The sequence below is a fragment of the Crocuta crocuta genome, unplaced genomic scaffold (assembly GCF_008692635.1).
Source record: "Crocuta crocuta isolate KB4526 unplaced genomic scaffold, BGI_CrCroc_1.0 scaffold143, whole genome shotgun sequence".
NCBI classification, from domain to species: domain Eukaryota; kingdom Metazoa; phylum Chordata; class Mammalia; order Carnivora; family Hyaenidae; genus Crocuta; species Crocuta crocuta.
This window is the reverse complement of record NW_027529175.1, coordinates 41,393-58,520: the sequence shown is the minus strand read 5'-3', so window position 1 is coordinate 58,520 and position 17,128 is coordinate 41,393. Positions and strand designations below refer to the sequence as shown.

General features: G+C 57.9%; 1 protein-coding gene across 1 annotated transcript; it reads left to right on the top strand.

The window, feature by feature from the left end:
- Positions 1 to 6: 6 nt before the first annotated feature.
- Positions 7 to 17,087, top strand: CBX7 (chromobox 7). Its single transcript, XM_077757904.1, has 6 exons — positions 7 to 129; positions 2,292 to 2,335; positions 9,514 to 9,579; positions 13,519 to 13,536; positions 16,107 to 16,507; positions 16,888 to 17,087. Exons 1-6 carry the CDS (start codon positions 61 to 63, stop codon positions 17,040 to 17,042), a joined length of 753 nt encoding a protein of 250 aa, XP_077614030.1. The 5' UTR covers positions 7 to 60; the 3' UTR covers positions 17,043 to 17,087.
- Positions 17,088 to 17,128: the final 41 nt, after the last annotated feature.

Below are 17,128 nucleotides of genomic sequence, written 5' to 3'. Positions count from 1 at the left end.
CGCAGCTCCGCCCCCGGCCCGGCCCGGCCTGGCCCGGGGCCCGCTCGCCCGCCGCCCCGCATGGAGCTGTCAGCCATCGGCGAGCAGGTGTTCGCGGTGGAGAGCATCCGGAAGAAGCGCGTGCGGAAGGTGAGGCTGCCTGGGGGCGGCTCCCAGGACCCCTGTGGGGTCCCCCGTTGTCCCCAGCACCGTCCCCTCCACGCTGGCGGCGAGGGGGAAAGTGGGGCGGGGGGGCCCAGGCAGCTCCGTGCTGCTGGGCTCGTCTCCCCAGTCCGTGCCTCAGTTTCCCCTGCCACCTTGTAGGACGAGTAGAATAAAAGTTGTCGCCCCAGCATCCTGGGGGCAGCTGAGCCCGCCAGAGCTGGAGATTAGGATCAGACTGTAGGGATCCTGAACGCCACCCTTCCTCAACCTCCCCTCATTCTAAATAAGGGGAGATTGAGGCCCAAGTTGAGGAAAAGGCTTGCCTGGTGTGCTAAGCGTCGGAGCTGGGTCTCGAACTCAAAGACTCTGGACTCGGTACCGAGACCTTTGAAGTTGGGGGCGGAGCTTCAGCCTCCCGCCTCTGAAGACTAACTCTGGACTTCGACCTTTTCGGATCCCTTCTCCCCCCACCTCCGTCTTTCTCGCGGTCTTCCAGCGCACACCTCTCTGGCTTCCCCACCCCAACTCTGAGCCCCGCCCGGCCGGGCTCCGTGAGGCCGCCCACCGCGCTGGGGCATCCTCTAAGCTCCTCCCCCTTCCCCTCGCCTCCGAAGCAGAGGCCCTGCAATTTCAGGAGGCGTCTGTTCCACCCGGTTCGGGTACCCGCGCCTTGGGGCTCGACTCTGGCGATCCGTACTTCCTGTGCACCTGTTTGCAGAGTGGTCGCCTCAGACCGGAGGTTGGGGATGGAAGCCCTTGGGGAAAGTTCACCCTCTGGCAGTCACCACCGTCCTTTACCTTCATCTCCTCTCGGCAGCCCTTAGGGAGGCTCCAGTGGCAGCGCTGGGAGGGGTCTTGGAGGCCGCCTCCTGCCATTTGACAGAGGCAGAGACTCAGACCCCAGCAGAGCAAATGACCTGGTCAAGGTCACGCAGCGAGGTAGAGATGGAGGTAGAGCGGGGGCTCAAGTTGACTGATGGCTGGCTCATCTTCTTTGCAGAGAGAAAACTCAGCCCTGGCGGCTGGGGCCAAGGGTGAAGTTTGAGGTGGGCGGTGGACTTTTGCTTCGCCCAGCTCTGATGGGGGTTGAACTCTTGGGGCTGCCCTCCCCCCTCCCTCCCCCTTCCTCCAAGGGTTCCTCCATTTTAATTTATTCCGCAAAGCCCAGTGTTTTCCACTCACCGTAGCTGAGCAGATATAGTGGTTGCCCTCCTTCCCCGTGGTAGTGCCAGAGGAACATCGTTCCTCCAGCCGCCATTCAAAACAGATTTACTGAGGGCCTGTTATGGACCAGGCACCATTCTCAGCCCCAGAGAATACGTCCCTTCCCTCATGGAGCTGACACGCTAGCAGAGGAAACAGGCAACCAATGAGTAAATAAATACAGATGCCCCCCAGTGGGGCCCAGCGTTATGCAGGAAGAGAGCTGGAAGGTGGGAGAGATGGCATTAGAAAGGTTGGTCAGGGCGGGCCTCCATGAGGAGGTGATCTGTCTCGGTCTTGAAGTTTTGGTGCGGATGGCTTTGGACTGGAAGGCCAGGCCCCTGTCAGGGAGGAAGGGAGGGGTCAGGCTCTATTTTCTAACTACTAGACTTGTGACCACCACTTCTGAAGGTGGAGACTTCGGTAGCCTTTTTGGGGGTCCCGCCGGCGGTCTTTTGAGTTGAGAGTCCTGAAGTCACCAGGGTGTCGCCTCTGGGCCAGAGGCAGCTTCTCCCGGAGAGGGGACTCTGGGGCCAGCGCCATGGGAAACGCACCAGGGAGGAATTTTTCTAGGATCTGGACAGTCTTCTGTTCTAAAAAGTCAAGAGTTAGGGTCTCGGCGCTGGGACTCTGGACCCTGGACCTTTGGCGACTCATGTCCCATTTGGTCTTCGTTTCCCCATGTGTGACACAAGCTCTGAGCTTCTGAAATGTTTGGGGCCAGATACGCTTCTGTGCTTTCAGAGGAAGGACAGTCCGGGGTGATCATGCGGCAGCCAAAGTTTGGGTGTCTCTGGGCTGGGGGGGATCTGGTGGGAGATGGGTGTCCCTGGGCTGTGTATGTGTTGGGAGGGGACATCTGTCCGCAGTAGGTGTTGGGCCTTACTGTCCTGTGAGTTGGGGTTGCCGTGCATCTCACTATTTTTGCTTCTCTTTCTTCCCAGGGTAAAGTGGAGTATCTGGTGAAATGGAAAGGATGGCCTCCAAAGTAAGGCTCGTGTGTGTGTGTGTGTGTGTGTGCGCGCGCGCCTACCTGTTCACCCTTCGCTCCACCTCGTGTTTCCTCCTGCCTAGCTTTTAGCTCCAGCTGCTTTAGTAATTGGCAATTGGACCTTGATTAAATCCTCCTCCTCTCTGGGCCTCAGTTTCCCCTCTGCCAGCTGACGGGCTGGAAGGCCATGAGGGCCAAGGTGGGCCCAGCTTCTCTTCTCTCCTGCTCCCCTCTGGGTTGAGCTGCATCTTCTGATTGGAGCCCCCCCTCCCCTCCTTATGGCTTTTCCTGGCACCTGGGAGGTGAAGGCCTGGCATCTTGGCTTCAGAGATGGCCACTGGCCAGGTGGAGGCAGAACAAATACTAGCTGCATGTGGGTTTGTGGGACTGGATAAGACAAGTCTAGCCAGTGGGGCATGAGTCCTCAGTGCCACAGAGCTGGGGACAGAGCCGGAGCCCACGTTGCCTTTGGACAGCATTCTCCAGTCTCCCAAGCAGATTTCCGTACAGCCTTGTGAAGCAGGTATGGTGCTGATCTCTAAAGATGCGAAAACATGTTCAGAGAAGGTAAGCACCTTGCCTTAGGTCACACAGCAAGTGGAGGCAGAGGTGGGACTTGAACTGGGCCTCACCACTTTCAGATGTCTCCTTTGTGCCTCTTCCATCGCAGAGTTGGGGACAGGTTGCTGGGTCCAGGACCTCTCCCAGTGGCTCCACCTCTCCCGCTAGGGTCCAATCAGGAACCTTCTTCCTGACCAATCACCTCCGAACAGGGCGGTGGGAGCGGGAGGGAATGAGCAAGTCGTGGGGCCTCTCCATTGGTCTGTGGGTGCCCTGCCTCCTTGCCCTTCCTGCTAGGGACTGCTGGAAACCCCCTTTGCCCAGAGCCTCTGCTCTCTGTGCAAGGGACTTTCTGCCGTGTTTATGTTGAGGGCTGACCTGGTATTGGATTCTAGGAGCATCTTGGGAGCCTGGGGGGTAGGGTGGAGAGAGCGGGGAGACAGAGCAAAGGGGAATACAGCCTGTGTTACCTGAGCCGCCCTTCCTGCAAAATACGTTCAAAAGGCCAGGCCCTGCTCTCCTCTCCCAGGCTCCTTCACTTCGGAGGTGAAAGGCCTGGGCCTGCGTGTTCAGGACACCGGGCAGGTATCTGGAGGACTGGGGTTGGTGGCTGGCCAACCAGCAATGCACTGGTTCACTCCTGCTGCCCCCTCCCCCACACCCCAGACCTGGAGAGGGCTCCCCTCTTCCTTGCAGGACACACCTGGGTGAAGACACTAAGAGTTGAGGGGGAGCTAGAAAAGGAAGATGAATAGGGTGGGCAGCAGAAGCGCGGACTCCCCGGGTGGGTGCTCCCCCCCCCCCAGCTTCTGGGCCGGACATTGCCCTGGGGGGGTAGTCAGCAGCCTGTGGGCTGTTTTTCCTCCTCTGTAGACTCCCATCTTTTGAAAGATTTCCTTCTCTAAACAGAGGTTCTTATCAACGAAGAAAGTTCTTCCACTTTTTAAATCCTAAGTGGATATGTCTGCCTTCCAGAGCTTCGGCCAGCAGAGAAGGACCTAGCATTCCAAAGGCAGTGCTCGGGCTTCTGCTGGCCGGAGCCCCTCGCCCTGATGCCACTTGTTTCTTAACACGCTGAGAGCACCAGGTGGACCCTAATGCCCGCCTTTTGTGACTCCCCACTGGGGTTCTGGGAGCCCCGTTTGACCAGATGACCTGGGGCATCCCTCGCTCCCCTGCACGTTGGTCCTGGGTTCCTGGTCTGGCTCACAGCCATCCAGGTCTCCAACATGCTGGGGCCTCTGCTCCCTCCTCTCCAGATTGGAATCACTGAAGCCTCGGTCACAGCATTGTCAGGAGGATTAGATGATGGAGATAAAGTACCTGGTGCTTTCTCAGATGACCAGGCACTTAGGAAATGTTTGCTGTTAATACAAAGTTAGCTCAGCTTCTAGGTCTCCCCGCAGCCAGGAAAGGGATCTGGGAAACCCCATTCCTCCTAAGAGCTCAGCATAGCCTTAGAAATGATTTAGGTCAGTCCTCAGGTGGGGAAACTGAGGCTCAAAGTGGGGGGAATCATTACAAGAATATAGCTTCCAGCCGCATGCGGTGTACCTACTTCATGCCACCCGCTACATCACCCCACTTCACTTGGGGGAAAACAGGTTCAGTCACGGGGGGAACAGGAGAACCCAGGCTCCTTTGTACTCCACGGGGGTGTTAGTCTCCCCTTCTCAGGGGCCCTTGCTTGGAGAAGAGGCTGAGAAAGAGGGTGGGAGTGGGTAGTTGGGCAGGCCTGGGAGCCTTGGCTGGGGCAGTGCTGGCCTTGTTGGGGAGGAGAGTCTGATTCTCCTGCTCAGCAGCACCTTCCTTGCCTTGGCCAACGAGGCTTATGTTAATGACAGAAACCATGATTGAAACAAACACTCGCTCTGTGCCAGGCCCCTCTTAGGCCATTACATGCTTTGCCCATTTTCTCTCCCCAACTGCAGATAAATGACTGCCTTTCGTCCCCAGCAGATGGGGCAGAGGAGCTATCTTGTTTGTTCTGGAAGGTACTGCATATTGCCCAGGGAGGGGCTGGGGGAACAGGGCTGGGGGTGTTAAATTACCAGGTACCGGCTCTCAGCCCCACAGAGATTGTTAGATACCCCACTTCTTTCAGCCTGCCCAGGACCGCTGTTCCCCCCTGGGAATGCATTCCTCCCTCCCTTCCTTCCTTTTACCACATGTGAATGCTACTCCATCTTTTAGGGAGGGCTTTGATAATGAAATTGTCAGTGGGTACAGCAATAACCAGGCTGCTGGTCAGTAAAACCTTGCCTGAGTCGGGCCTTGGCCCATTTTTAATTCCCTCATGACAACCCATTTTACAGATGGGGAAACAGGTCCGCAGCGGAGGAAGCCATGGCCAAGGTCATCTACAGCTGGGACCATTGGAACTATGGTTTGGCTGACCTCAGAGCTTGGGGACCTAGCCCCCTGTGATACCAAAGGTGACAGAGGATCTTTTTGTCCGTTGGTCTTTTGACTATTCAGTAAGGAGTGCTTAGGCTTTGGAGCCAGACCAGGGTGCCTTTGAACCCTCGTTCTGTACACTTACAAGCTGTGTGACCCAGGGCAAAGCCCTCAGACCTCTGCGCCTCCATTTCTCCACCTGTAAAATGAAGCCCTGGCCTCACAGGACCGTGTCAAGGCTGCCCGAGATCAGAAAAGTTTTGGTAACAGGGTAGCAGTGCCAGGGCCAGAGGAGAGGCGTCATCTCCTTCCAGCGCAGGGCTTGGGCAGCGGCAGCAGAGTCCAGGGTTCGGGCCCCGGAGGTTTTTGCACTTTCTTGGGACTGATTTATTAACGCGTGTTTGCTTTTGTTCCGTATCACTCTGAACTAAGTGCTTCACGTGGCTTAGCCCAACTAATTGTCACATTAAGCCCCCAATACAGGGACCCTTAGTAGTCCCACTTCGCTCAGGAGCAAATAGACACCCCAGGAGCGGACTGACCGGCGCACCCGAGCCCGCCGCGCTGCTTCATATTTTGGGGGGNCGGGGCGCGCCCCTCCGTGCGTGCGCGCGCACGGCCCCGCTGCAGGGGGCGGGGCCGGGCCAAGTGGGGCTCTCCGCCCCCCACGGAGCGCTCAGTTCCCGCCCAACCCGCGCCCGCCCCCTTGCACGCCCCGCCTCGCCCCGCCCAGCGACCCGCAGACTCAGCTTCGCGTTATCTAGGCTGTGGGCCCTGCGGGCCGGGTGCTCTTCTGCCAGCGCCTATTTCTTCTTGGCAAAGTGGGTTTGCCCTCGACGTGATCTCTCTCTCGCCACATTGCGGAGCGAGGCTAATGGCCTCCACTTTATGGGGCAGGGGTGTCTGAGAGAGTGAGACGCGAGTGCAGTCCCCCTCGCTTTCCCTTCCCGCAGCACCGAGCAGGACGTGGCCTCCTGCTGCCTAGTCTGAGCCTGCCCCCATGGCCTCAGACCCCCAGCCGCCCCAGCCCAGTAACAATCCACCCTGAATCCACTGCCCCTTTCTGTGCACGTACTGTGTACAAGGCCCCTGTCCGACACAGGACATGGTCAGTCAGGCACTGTCCCTCTCCCAAAGACATCACAGTCTGGCCGGGAGCCAGATGCAGTGACATGTGAGAGACCCAAAGGTAGAGGGTGGCTAGGATTCAACAGTTCCAACCATAGACTGGTCACTTGCTGTCTCAGTGACCTTGGCAAGATGCTTACCCTCAGGGCCCCTGTTTCTTCCTCTTTAAGTGGGGGTAACCTATGTTTTAGGGGTTTTATGAGGAATTGATGAGTTCTTGGCAGCCGTGCTGTTACCATGATGGTGGCGGTGGTGATTCTTAAGATGAGGAAACTGAGATCCGTAGAAGGTTAGGGACTTGCCAGGAACCACCTAGCACCCACATCCACAACAAAATGGGCAGGGCAGTGGGGAAGTGGGCAGGACAGAAGAGACTAGAACACTGTAGAGACATTTTAACAGAAGAGAGAGGATGAGGCAGAGGACCAAGGAGGAACACAAAATTCCTCTTTTCTTGTTTCTAGTTACAGTTGAGGAAATTCAGTCTTTGTTTTGGGAGAAGAAGGTTCCGAGTCTTTGCCAGTCTCTGGTTGCTTACACTTTGGGCATTACGCAAACTATTAAAAAAAAAAAAAAACCTGTTTCATTTTTAGCATTTCTTCAGGGTGAGCAAAACCCTGCAGTGGTTTCTATGGCCATTCCCAGAGCACCTAGGGGCCGGGGCTGGGCTGGGCACCGTGGGGAGGGCTTACAGCCTGCCAGCCAAGATACCAGCTGGATTCATCAATAATTTTGGCAGTGCCAAATGCACAGGCTGTGGTGAGCAGCAGGGAGGAGGTTGGGAGTGGGACAGCTCGGAGAGGATGTCAGGGGAAGTGACAAGGGCCTGGCTTCTAAAGTATGAGGAGGAGGTCATGAAGGGACTGGCTCTCAGGAGGCGAGCACAGCATGTACAAGGGAGGTGTGATTGGGCCCAATCAGGCCGGACATGTGGCACTTGAGTGAGGGCTATAAGGTCTTCAGGGCACGGACCTTTGTTGCTGAGTCCACAGAGCCAGACATGGGGCCCAACGTACAGTAGGTGTGCGGAAATGTCAGTGGAAGGAGGGAGGAAAGGATTCTGTCCTTGGGTAGCTTCTTAGAACCTGGATTGGATTACTGGTAGGTGTCAGTGCCCCAGGACAGTTGAAGATGAAGGTGTTAGCTCGGCTGGTTGGGGCTCCACCCGGCTTCTGTGCCTCTTAACACCTCCCTGATGCCTCTCACCTCCCTTCTTATCCAGCGCATCTGGGTGCGCCTGGGTCAGAATCATAGTCTGTGGCTCGAGTGTTGTTTGTATGCGAATGTGTACACACACGAACACGTATGTTTGTATGTGCATTGTATATGAGTGTGTGTACACATACACACATTTAGATACGTGTTTTAAAACTTTTATTTTTTTTATGCACTAGTCTCTCTTTATGTTGAGTGATACTCTGGTTTTTCCATACATGGAAGTCATTATAAAGTTTTGGGGTTTTTTTTTTCAGTCTTTTTTTTTATTTTATTTATTTCTGAGAGAGAGAGATGGTGTGAGCAGGGGAGGATCAGAGAGAAAGGGAGATACAGAACCTGAAGCAGGCTCCAGGCTCTGATCAGGCTCTGAGCTAGCTGTCAGCACAGAGCCCGACTCGGGGCTCGAACCCACGAACCGTGATATCATGACCTGAGCCAAAGTCGGATGCTTAACCAACTGAGCCACCCAGGTGCCCCTGTTTTTGTTTTTTTGTTTTTTTTTTTAATGTTTTATTTACTCTTAGAGAGAGAGAGAGAGAGAGAGAGAGAGCATGAGCGGGGGAGGGGCAGAGCAAGAGAGGGACCCAGAATCCGAAACAGGCTCCAGGCTCTAGGCTCTGAGCTGTCAGCACAAGCCATGACAATGTGGGGCTCGAACCCACAAGCCGTGAGATCATGACTTGAGCCGAAGTCCGATGCTTAACCGACTGAGCCACCCAGGTACCCTAGTCTATGATTTTAAGTAATGTCTACACCCAACGTGGGGCTCAAACTCACAACCCCAAGACCAAGAGTTGCATGCTCCTCTGACCGAGCCAGCCAGGCACGCCTAAAGTTTGATTTTAAAATAAAATTATTAAACAAAAAAAGTGACCTGCTTGAGGGGCACCTGGGTGGCTCAGTCAGTTAATCACCCAACTCTTGATTTTGGCTCAGGTCATCATCTCATGCTTCATGAGTTCGAGCCCCGCTTCAGGCTATGGGCTGACAACGTGGAGCTTGCTTAGGATTCTCTTTCTTCTCTCTTTCTCTGCTCCTCACCCCACCTCAAAAATAATGAATAAATAAACTTTTAAAAAAAAGTTACCTGGTTTAAAGGCAGATATTAAGTAAATATAGGGGGGGAACAAGGAAGGCTTGGGCTGTGGAACTGCTGAGCCCTCACTCCCAGATCTGTCCCTACAGGGGATGCTCTCCGCTGTGGGGAAGGGGGGGACACCACGGGGACCTGTTGTGGCATCGCTGCACCATTCAGTCATTAGACCTCTACCAAATTCCTGCTGCGCGCCAGGCTCGGTGGGAATGTGTGCCGAGGAAGGAGGGAACAGCTCGGCCCAGGCAGAGGGGGCCGTCCTGGGGCCAGAGCTGAAGGATGGCTTAGGGACAGCAGAAGTAGGAGGCACAGAGCACTCAGTTGAATGCATTAAGCAGCACAGGAGTTTCTTTATAGTTGGGGAAACGGAGGCACAGAAATGGTGAGGAAATCCTGCAAGGTTGTATAGCTAGCCAGGGCCGGGCTGGGCTTTGGACCCAGGTGGTCTGGCTCTAGAGCCTCCGCTCCTGACCCCACGCTCATGCCTGTCATAGGAAGGGAAGCCTGGGAGAAGTACCCTGTGCTTCTGAGGCGAACTTGAGGTCTAACTGGGGGGTCAGACACAGTTATTTAGAGGCTGATGTGATCAGTGCTCAGAATGAGGGCACTTCTAGTTTGCGGGAGCCCCCTGTCCCAGCCTGGGCAGCGAGGAACAGCTCCCGGGAGCAGGTGACAGTTATGCAAAAGCCTGTCTTCCTCCCAGTGCCCTCCACGAGCTGTCGCCTCCGTGCGTGCCAGTGGGGAGCAGGGCGGCTTCTGACCTCTTATCTCCCCGCAGGTACAGCACGTGGGAGCCGGAAGAGCACATCCTGGACCCCCGCCTGGTCATGGCCTATGAAGAGAAGTAAGGGGGCCTCAGCCTGCCGCTGGCTTGGCTCCGGACGAGGGTCATGGGCGTGGGGGGCTTGGCGGGGACAGCCCGGCTTAGTCCGCAGCTGAGGGTAGGGGGTGGGCATCGGGTCCAGGGCAGCCGAGGGCCCGGCGTCCCATTCCTGTCACTGAGTGACGCTGGCCACTTCTCTGTCCTCCCCAGGCCTCGGTCTCTCTGCTGTAAAATGGGCCATCCGTGATAACACTCGCCCTGGTTTCCGCAAAGTAGGGGTTTCACTTGCCGTCAAGAGGATAACCATGCTTTTCACAGCCGCCCCGTGTGAGGGGCACAGTATCAGTAATGCCCAGTCATGGCCTTGGGGACAGATGAGAGAGAGACTCTCCCTAGAGATTCTCTCACCAAGAGAAGGGGAGTCCGGTGAAGCTGGAGAAAGGCCAGGGGAAGGACCGCGGCCCTGGAGCCAGGACATCTGAGTTCCGGTCCGTCCCCTTGGCCGCCTCCCAGCTCAGCGGCCCTGGGCAGAGCTGCCCGAGGGCTCAGTCTCCCTTACCTGCCAGTGCTCTGCTCTGCTTCCGAAGGTTGGTTAGCAATTGGCAGGCCCCCCACCCCCCGAGGGGGCACTGAGGGTGCATCTCAGCGGGGAGCCTTTGGCAAAATGCTGTTTCTTCTGATGTGGGGGCCCTTTGAGGCCAGCCGTCGCCGTCTGCTGCCTGAGCTCCAGCTTGACCGACCTCCCTGCCAGCAGGCAGCCCAAATCCAGCTGCCTCTTCCCTGGACCCTGCAGGGCGGGCTCTTTTCACAAAATCGTTTTCATTTGGCCCTTTGTGGTGGCCTCCTGAGAGGGATGAGAGGCTCATTTGATGGATGGGGAAACTGAGGCTCTGAGGAGCTGAGGAGCTTGTCCATGTGCCTCACGGCTGGGAAGCAGCCCACCTAGGACTTCACCCAGAGCTCCTGACTCCAAGTCAGATGCCCTTCCTCCGGCCCTCCTTGCCCTCTTCCCACGGCTTCTCCCCCGGGAGTTTCCCGATGCCGGTTCCAAGGAACACCTTCCATGGTTCTTTCCGTTAAAAATCAGGGTGTCCCTGTCCCTCAGCTTCTTCCTGGCCCTGGGCGCCTGGGAGAATCCTGTGGAATGTCCTGGACTGCAGCGAGGAGAGGGCCGGACAGGTGCCGGAGTCCTGGATTAGAATCCTGGCTCTGCTGCTCACCAGCCGTGAGTTGGTGGGCAAGGCCTTTTCCCTCATGGAGCCTCATCTTCCCCATCTGTGAAGCGGGGTTAATAGTGCCAATCCTACGGGGCTCTCATGGGGAGCAGGGTTTCTGAAAGCACTTTGTAGACCAGTAAGTGTGGACACACGTGTGTGAATTATCTTCTCGATGGGAACTAAGGGCCATTCGTTCATTTGTGCAACAAGCGTGGAGGGTCTGCTGTGTCCCCAGACACTGTCCCAGGGGTCTGGGGACACAGCAAGGAGCAGAACTGACAGACATCCCTATTTTCACGGGGCTCCAGTGCAGAGACATGCAATAAAAAGCCATCAAAAGCCGTACGCAATATCAGATGGTCATAATTGCTGCAAAGACAGGGTTGCAGGCAGGGAGAGGGGAGAGGTAGGGGTGCAGGGGTCAGTGGGTGCTTAGGTGGGGGTGTGATCAGACGCCTGGAATAAGTGACAGAATGAACCCAGTAAGTATTTTAGAGGACATCCCAGGTATAGAGAACCATCAGTGCAAAGGCCCTGGGGTGAGAGCCAGTGTTGAAGAAACAGCATGGAGGCAGGCATGGCTGTGAGTGTGGCTGGCCGGAGTGGTGTGAGCTGGGTGAGGTGCGGGGGTGAGGCAGGAATGGGGGAGCTCAGGGAATGGGGGGCACAGCTCAGGGAGTGCCGTGTGAGTCCCGGTGCAGGATTTGCGTGTTCTTTTGAATGAGTCAGAAAGTCCGTAGTTAAGGAACCAGTGAAGAGCTTGGAGACGTCTACAGACCCGCTGTGTGACTTCCAGCTTACTCCTGTCTCCATCTCGGTGAAACAGGGATGATGCCCATTTAACACCTGCTTAGCAGGGTTTTAAAGAGACTCAGAGGGAGCCTGGCAAGGGGGCTCTTCTGGGGAGTCCCGCCCGCAGGGAGAGCCTGAGAGGGCCTGACTCCTAGGTGGCCATGGCCCTACGCCCTGGACGTTGGTGGGCACGACCCAAGGCTGGCAGAAACCAGGCCCTGGGTGGTAAGGACTGGATAGAATGGACCTCTCCCCCTTCACACACATGTACACGCACACGCACGCCTGCATGCTGAAGATTGGAAACCAGGATCACGTGTCCTAGGCTGCCTGCCCCGGTGGCCCTGACTGGACCCTGGGCTTGACCCTCTCTAGGCCTGGAGCCCAGAGCTCAGTGGCAGAAGTTGTCAGAATTTTGGCATGGGGCAAGTGACGTAACCTCTTTGTGCCTCAGTTTCCCCAGCTATAAAATGAGCATAGTGATGGTGGCTCCCTCACAGGGTGGCCTTAGGTAGAGCAGTGCCTTGTGCGGAGTGTCCAGTACGTGATGGTCACAAACACGCCATCATCACTGTTCTTTTCCCCTAAGGCCCTTCCGTTTCCCCGTCTACTTCCTCCTCCTCCTCTTCCTCTCTTCCTTTTCTTCCCATCCTCCTCCACCTCACTGTATTATTTTAGCTGTTCTCCCCCCTAGTTTGATACATCCCAGGAACCTCTCTTGCTCTTCCCAAGAGCCCTGGTGGCCAGCTGAGAAGGGACCCCCTTGCCCCAGACGAGGACCCTGAGGCCCAGAGGGGAAGTGGCCGGCCGAAGTCTCCCGTGGGTCAGGGCAGAGCCGGGCCTGGAACACGGTGTCCGGGCGCCCAGCGTCAGCTTCCGAGAGAAGGTTCTCACCCTCCAAGGCTGGCGGGTCCGTCCTGGCAGTGAAGGGGCTGCTATCGCAGTGCTTCCTGGACCCCAGGGAAGTCCAAGTTCAGGAGTGGGGGGGGCCTACTCGAGGTGCGTCCCTGGAGGTGGCGGGCAGCTGCTGCCCTGAGGAGGGCTAGTGGCAGAACAGGTTTCGCAGAGCTGGATGGAGGGACGGCCCCGGGGTCACACAGCAGGGCGGGAAGTGGGGGGGGGCGCACTCCGGCCCCCGCGTTCTCTTTCCAGCCCACACGGCCTCTGCAGTGGGGGCTAGCGACAGAAAGTGGGGTAGAATGCAGTGAATTAGGCAGAATGAACATGGCTTTGAGGCTTCCCCCCCACTTTCCGGCGCTGCTGTTGGAGTCTCTGTCATGACGTCCTGTGTGTGGCTCTGTGTGCGTCCTTGGGTTGTGTGTGCGTGTTTGTGTGCTTCAGATGTGTGGGGGGGGGCACCCGGCAGAGAATCCGGCGTCCACCAGGGGCTCCATACAGGCAAGGTTCCCTCCCTGTCCCCAAGCAGATGGTACAGGCGGGGGCCTGTCCTCTCCACCAGGTTCACGCAGGTCCCAAATGGGGAAGGTCTGGGCAAGGCTTCACTCACAGGAGGACTGTTCCCAGTCGCATCAGCTCCCCTGGGACGTTGGAGGCGAATCTGATTGGCAGGTTGCTATACAACTCTGCTGAGGGTGGAAACTGATTCGTTTTGGACGGTGTTCCCAGTGGCGTGTGGAGCAGGGCTCTGGCGGGACCCGGAGCCCAGGAAAGACATGCACGCCCGAGTCCATCCTCCGCAATTAGGACCAGGGGCTGTGCCCTCCCCTCTTGCAGATGGGAAGACCGAGGCCATGGGATTTGAACATGGGACCCCACTGTTACGGTCTGACGAGAGCGACAGGGAGGAGTCCTGACCCCAGGATCGGGGGGTGGCCTGTGGTGGGTGCCCCTTTCCCCATAGACAGCAGAGGGCTGGGTGGAGCGGATGCTTTACTTTCCCTTAAATGTCACCAGTGTTTGCTTTTCTTCTGCCGTCTGCTTTGGACCCCAGGGAGGAGAGAGACCGAGCGTCGGNCAGCCTTGGTGCCCCCCCCGCCGCAGGTCCCCATGCTCCTCCCACCAGTCTCCCCCGCCCCATGCATTTGCACCAGCCGGTTGAGCTGAACCACTTACCTTCACTCTGCCCAGGGCCCTGGGGGGTGGGCACTTAGTGGGTACGTGTCCGTGGGGGGAGGTGGGGAAGGAAAACAGCCTGGGTAGGAGATGCTATGGGTATGAGGGTGGAGGATGGATCTACGGCTGATGGGAGCCCCGACTTCTGAAAGCTTAGAGTCTTGTAAATTAGCCTTCGCCTTGCTCAGTCACCAGAACGCAAGATCGTCATATTTGAGAACCTCAGAAACATACATGTTAGAACTGAGGAGACGTGGGGGCCTGGGATTTTAGAATCCAAGAAAAGGAGACCAGAATTCTGGAGCCGTAGTCTTGGAACGCCCTAGAAATGTGTCATTTTTGAGTAAGAACAAACCGATGGGGCCTCCTTTTCCCGTCCTCTGCCACAGGCGAGGGGCAGGGGGGAGTCTAGAGTTTGGGACACCCCCGGTTACCCCGGTCTTGGGGCCACCTTGCTGACATCACTGCTTTGCTTGGAAAGCGGGTGAAGTTTGAAGGGATGCGGTTATGTGATTTGAGGCAAGTCTCTTTGCCTCTCTGAGCTTGGGTGTATTCTTCCCTGGAAAATCGGGACGGTCAGCATACCTGCTCTCCTTAACTGAATGAGGTTCACCCAGGGCTGTGAAGCCAAAAATGAGGCTTCTTGGTCCCCACGTGGTGTGAGTCCCATCCAGTCTCCTGCCTACCCTTGATTAGAGGTCACCTGAGGCTTTCCCCAGACAGGATGGGTTTCCCATCATGCGATGGGTATTTTCCACAGGGTTGGGTGTGAATTGGGTCCCAGGAAGGAAAGTAGCATCTACCTGTCAGGCATCTGCTCCGTGCTCAGCTCTGTGCTCAGTGCCACTCATATTTCATCTGCACACCCAGCCTCCAGGAAGCTGCATTCAGTCTCTCGCTGGCTAGTAAGCTAGCCCTGAACTTAGCAACTTAGAGCAATAAACAGTATATGACGCAGTCTCGGTGGGTCCTTAGTGACTTATAGTTCAGGTTCCAGTCGCGATGACAGCCACGTTTGACCGGGGCTTGGACGATCTGCTTCCGAGGGGGCTAGTCATGTGCCGGAACGTCAGCACTGGATGTTGACAGGAGGCCTGGTATTTTCCACGTGGACCTCTCCGAGGGCTCCCGGGTGGCCTCGCAGCATGGCTGCTAGCTCCCCCCAGAGTGGATGATCCGAGAGAGAGAGAGCAAGGAAGGAAGAAGCGCAGGGTCTTTACTGACCTAGCCTCGGAGGTCCCACCCCACGGTACCCAGGGTTCCAGGGGACGGCGTGCGTGGCCGTGAATCCCCTGAGGCGGGCATCGTTGGGGCAGTCTCAGAGGCTGGCCGCTCCAGTTTCCTCAGACAGAGGTTCAGGGAGGCCGGTAGTTTACCCGGAGCTGGATTCAAACCCAGGTCTGGCTCCGGGCGCTCCCGGACGCCTGTGGGCAGCTGCAGGTTCCCGCTGGGCTCTTGATGGCCCGTGGGCCGGGCTGAAGGAGCAAGTTTTGATAAAGCTGCCATCGGATAAGCCCTCTGGGCATTGCAGTATCGTCCCAGTCTCCACCTGGTGGGCCCCCCTGTCCCGTAGCAACCCGCGCCCTATGCCGAGGGACGGGCATCAGCGGGCAGGACTGGTGAATGGAGCCTGCGCGTGCGGTCTTTGCCCCCACCCGGGAGATGTTTGACCCGCAGGCCCCATCCGAGGGCCTCACTCTCCGTGGGGGCTCTTGGTCCCCGCTGACAGGTGGCAGCAGAAGGTACTGTCCCAGCCTGATCCAGGCCCTCCCAACACCTTAGCACCAAGGATCTTTCTTGGATTTAATACATTTCTGCCAAAGTCAATTAGACAAACCCCCGGAGGACAAAAATCCAGCCCTTACATGGTTGGAGAAGGCGGCCTCTGGCCCCCTTTTAACCAGAGTGAGTTGAGGCATCTGCAGAGGGCTGGGCCCGTACAGGGCCCTGCTGCGTCTCTGAGGGAGGGGACCCTGTAGGCTCCTGGCAGAGCACTGTCCCTGTGGCCGTGTGACAGTGCACCCAGTGCCATGTGCACCCCTGGTGACTTGCCACGGGAACCTTAGGGCCTCCACCTCACACCATCTCCTACGCAGCCTGGCTGCCTCAGCTTTGGGGGTCCTTCAGTAAGCAAAAATTCCTTTCCTGTGATGAAGAACTTAATTTATCTGCTTCATGAGTCCAGGTTTGGCTTTTCTTGGTCGATTTTCAATCTGTACCTCTTGTCGGAGCTTCTGCTGTGCACGAGAGGAATGTACCCTCCCACCCCCATCCCTGCAGCACCTACAAACCCCCCTGGGGAGAGGAGACTGCCCTGTGGGGCCAAGATGAGTGGTTTGGGGCTGGGGCTGGTCGGGGCTGGCTTTCTGGGCCGGGTGGGGGTTGGGCCGATGGCCGCCTCTGGGCCACGGAACGCAGGGAAGGGCGCTCCAGGCGGGAGGAACAGCATGAGCGAAGGCGCGGCAGTGGCGGGGAGGGCAGGGCTGACCCCCGGTGCCCTGGCTTGCCCCCGCAGCGGCTGTACAGCATGGACCTGCGGAGCTCCCACAAGGCCAAGGGCAAGGAGAAGCTCTGCTTCTCCCTGACGCGCCCACTCGGCAGCGGGAGCCCTGAGGGGGTGGTCAAGGCAGGGGCGCCCGAGCTGGTGGACAAGGGCCCCTTGGTGCCCACCCTGCCCTTCCCGCTCCGCAAGCCGCGCAAGGCCCACAAGTACCTGCGGCTCTCACGCAAGAAGTTCCCGCCCCGCGGGCCCGACCTGGAGAGTCACAGCCATCCACGGGAGCTCTTCCTGCAGGAGCCAGCAGCCCCGGACGTCCTGCAGGCGGCCAGCGAGTGGGAGCCTGCTGAGCAGCCCCCTGAGGAGGAGGGTAAGGTGGCCAGGCCCCGAGGCCCAGTCCCAGAGCCCTCGGAGCCGGGAAGTCCCCTTGCGCCTCAGGTCCGGCGGCCGTGAGGCCCAGAGAGGGCGCCGCGTCCTCCCGAGGCCGCCCAGCCCGCCGAGGCCCAGGCTCAGCCCAGAGCTCCTCCTGTGGCCCCACTGTGGGTGAACCGGTCCGGGCAGGGAAGGTTAAGTGTAGTGGCGTCCTCCCGTGTGTCCAGCCCTGAGCTAGGCCGCCACCTGGCCGCGGACGCGGAGGGGGACCCGGTGTTGGGCGGGCGGGGTCCGCATGCCGCCTCCCGCTCCCACCTTTCCTGCGCTGTTGCCAACGCTGCCCCCCATCTCTCTGCCTCTCTCCCGTGGCTGCCGCAGATGCAGACCTGGCCGAGGGGCCCCCTCCGTGGACGCCCGTGCTCCCCCCGAGCGAAGTGACAGTGACCGATATCACCGCCAATTCCGTCACCGTCACCTTCCGTGAGGCCCAGGCGGCTGAAGGTTTCTTCCGGGACCGCGGTGGGAAGTTCTGAGTCACCATTTTTACTCTTCGTAAACTGTTTGCTTTGGGGCTTGGGGTGGGGACTTCCAGAGAAGGGGAGGGGTTGGGGGCGGGGTA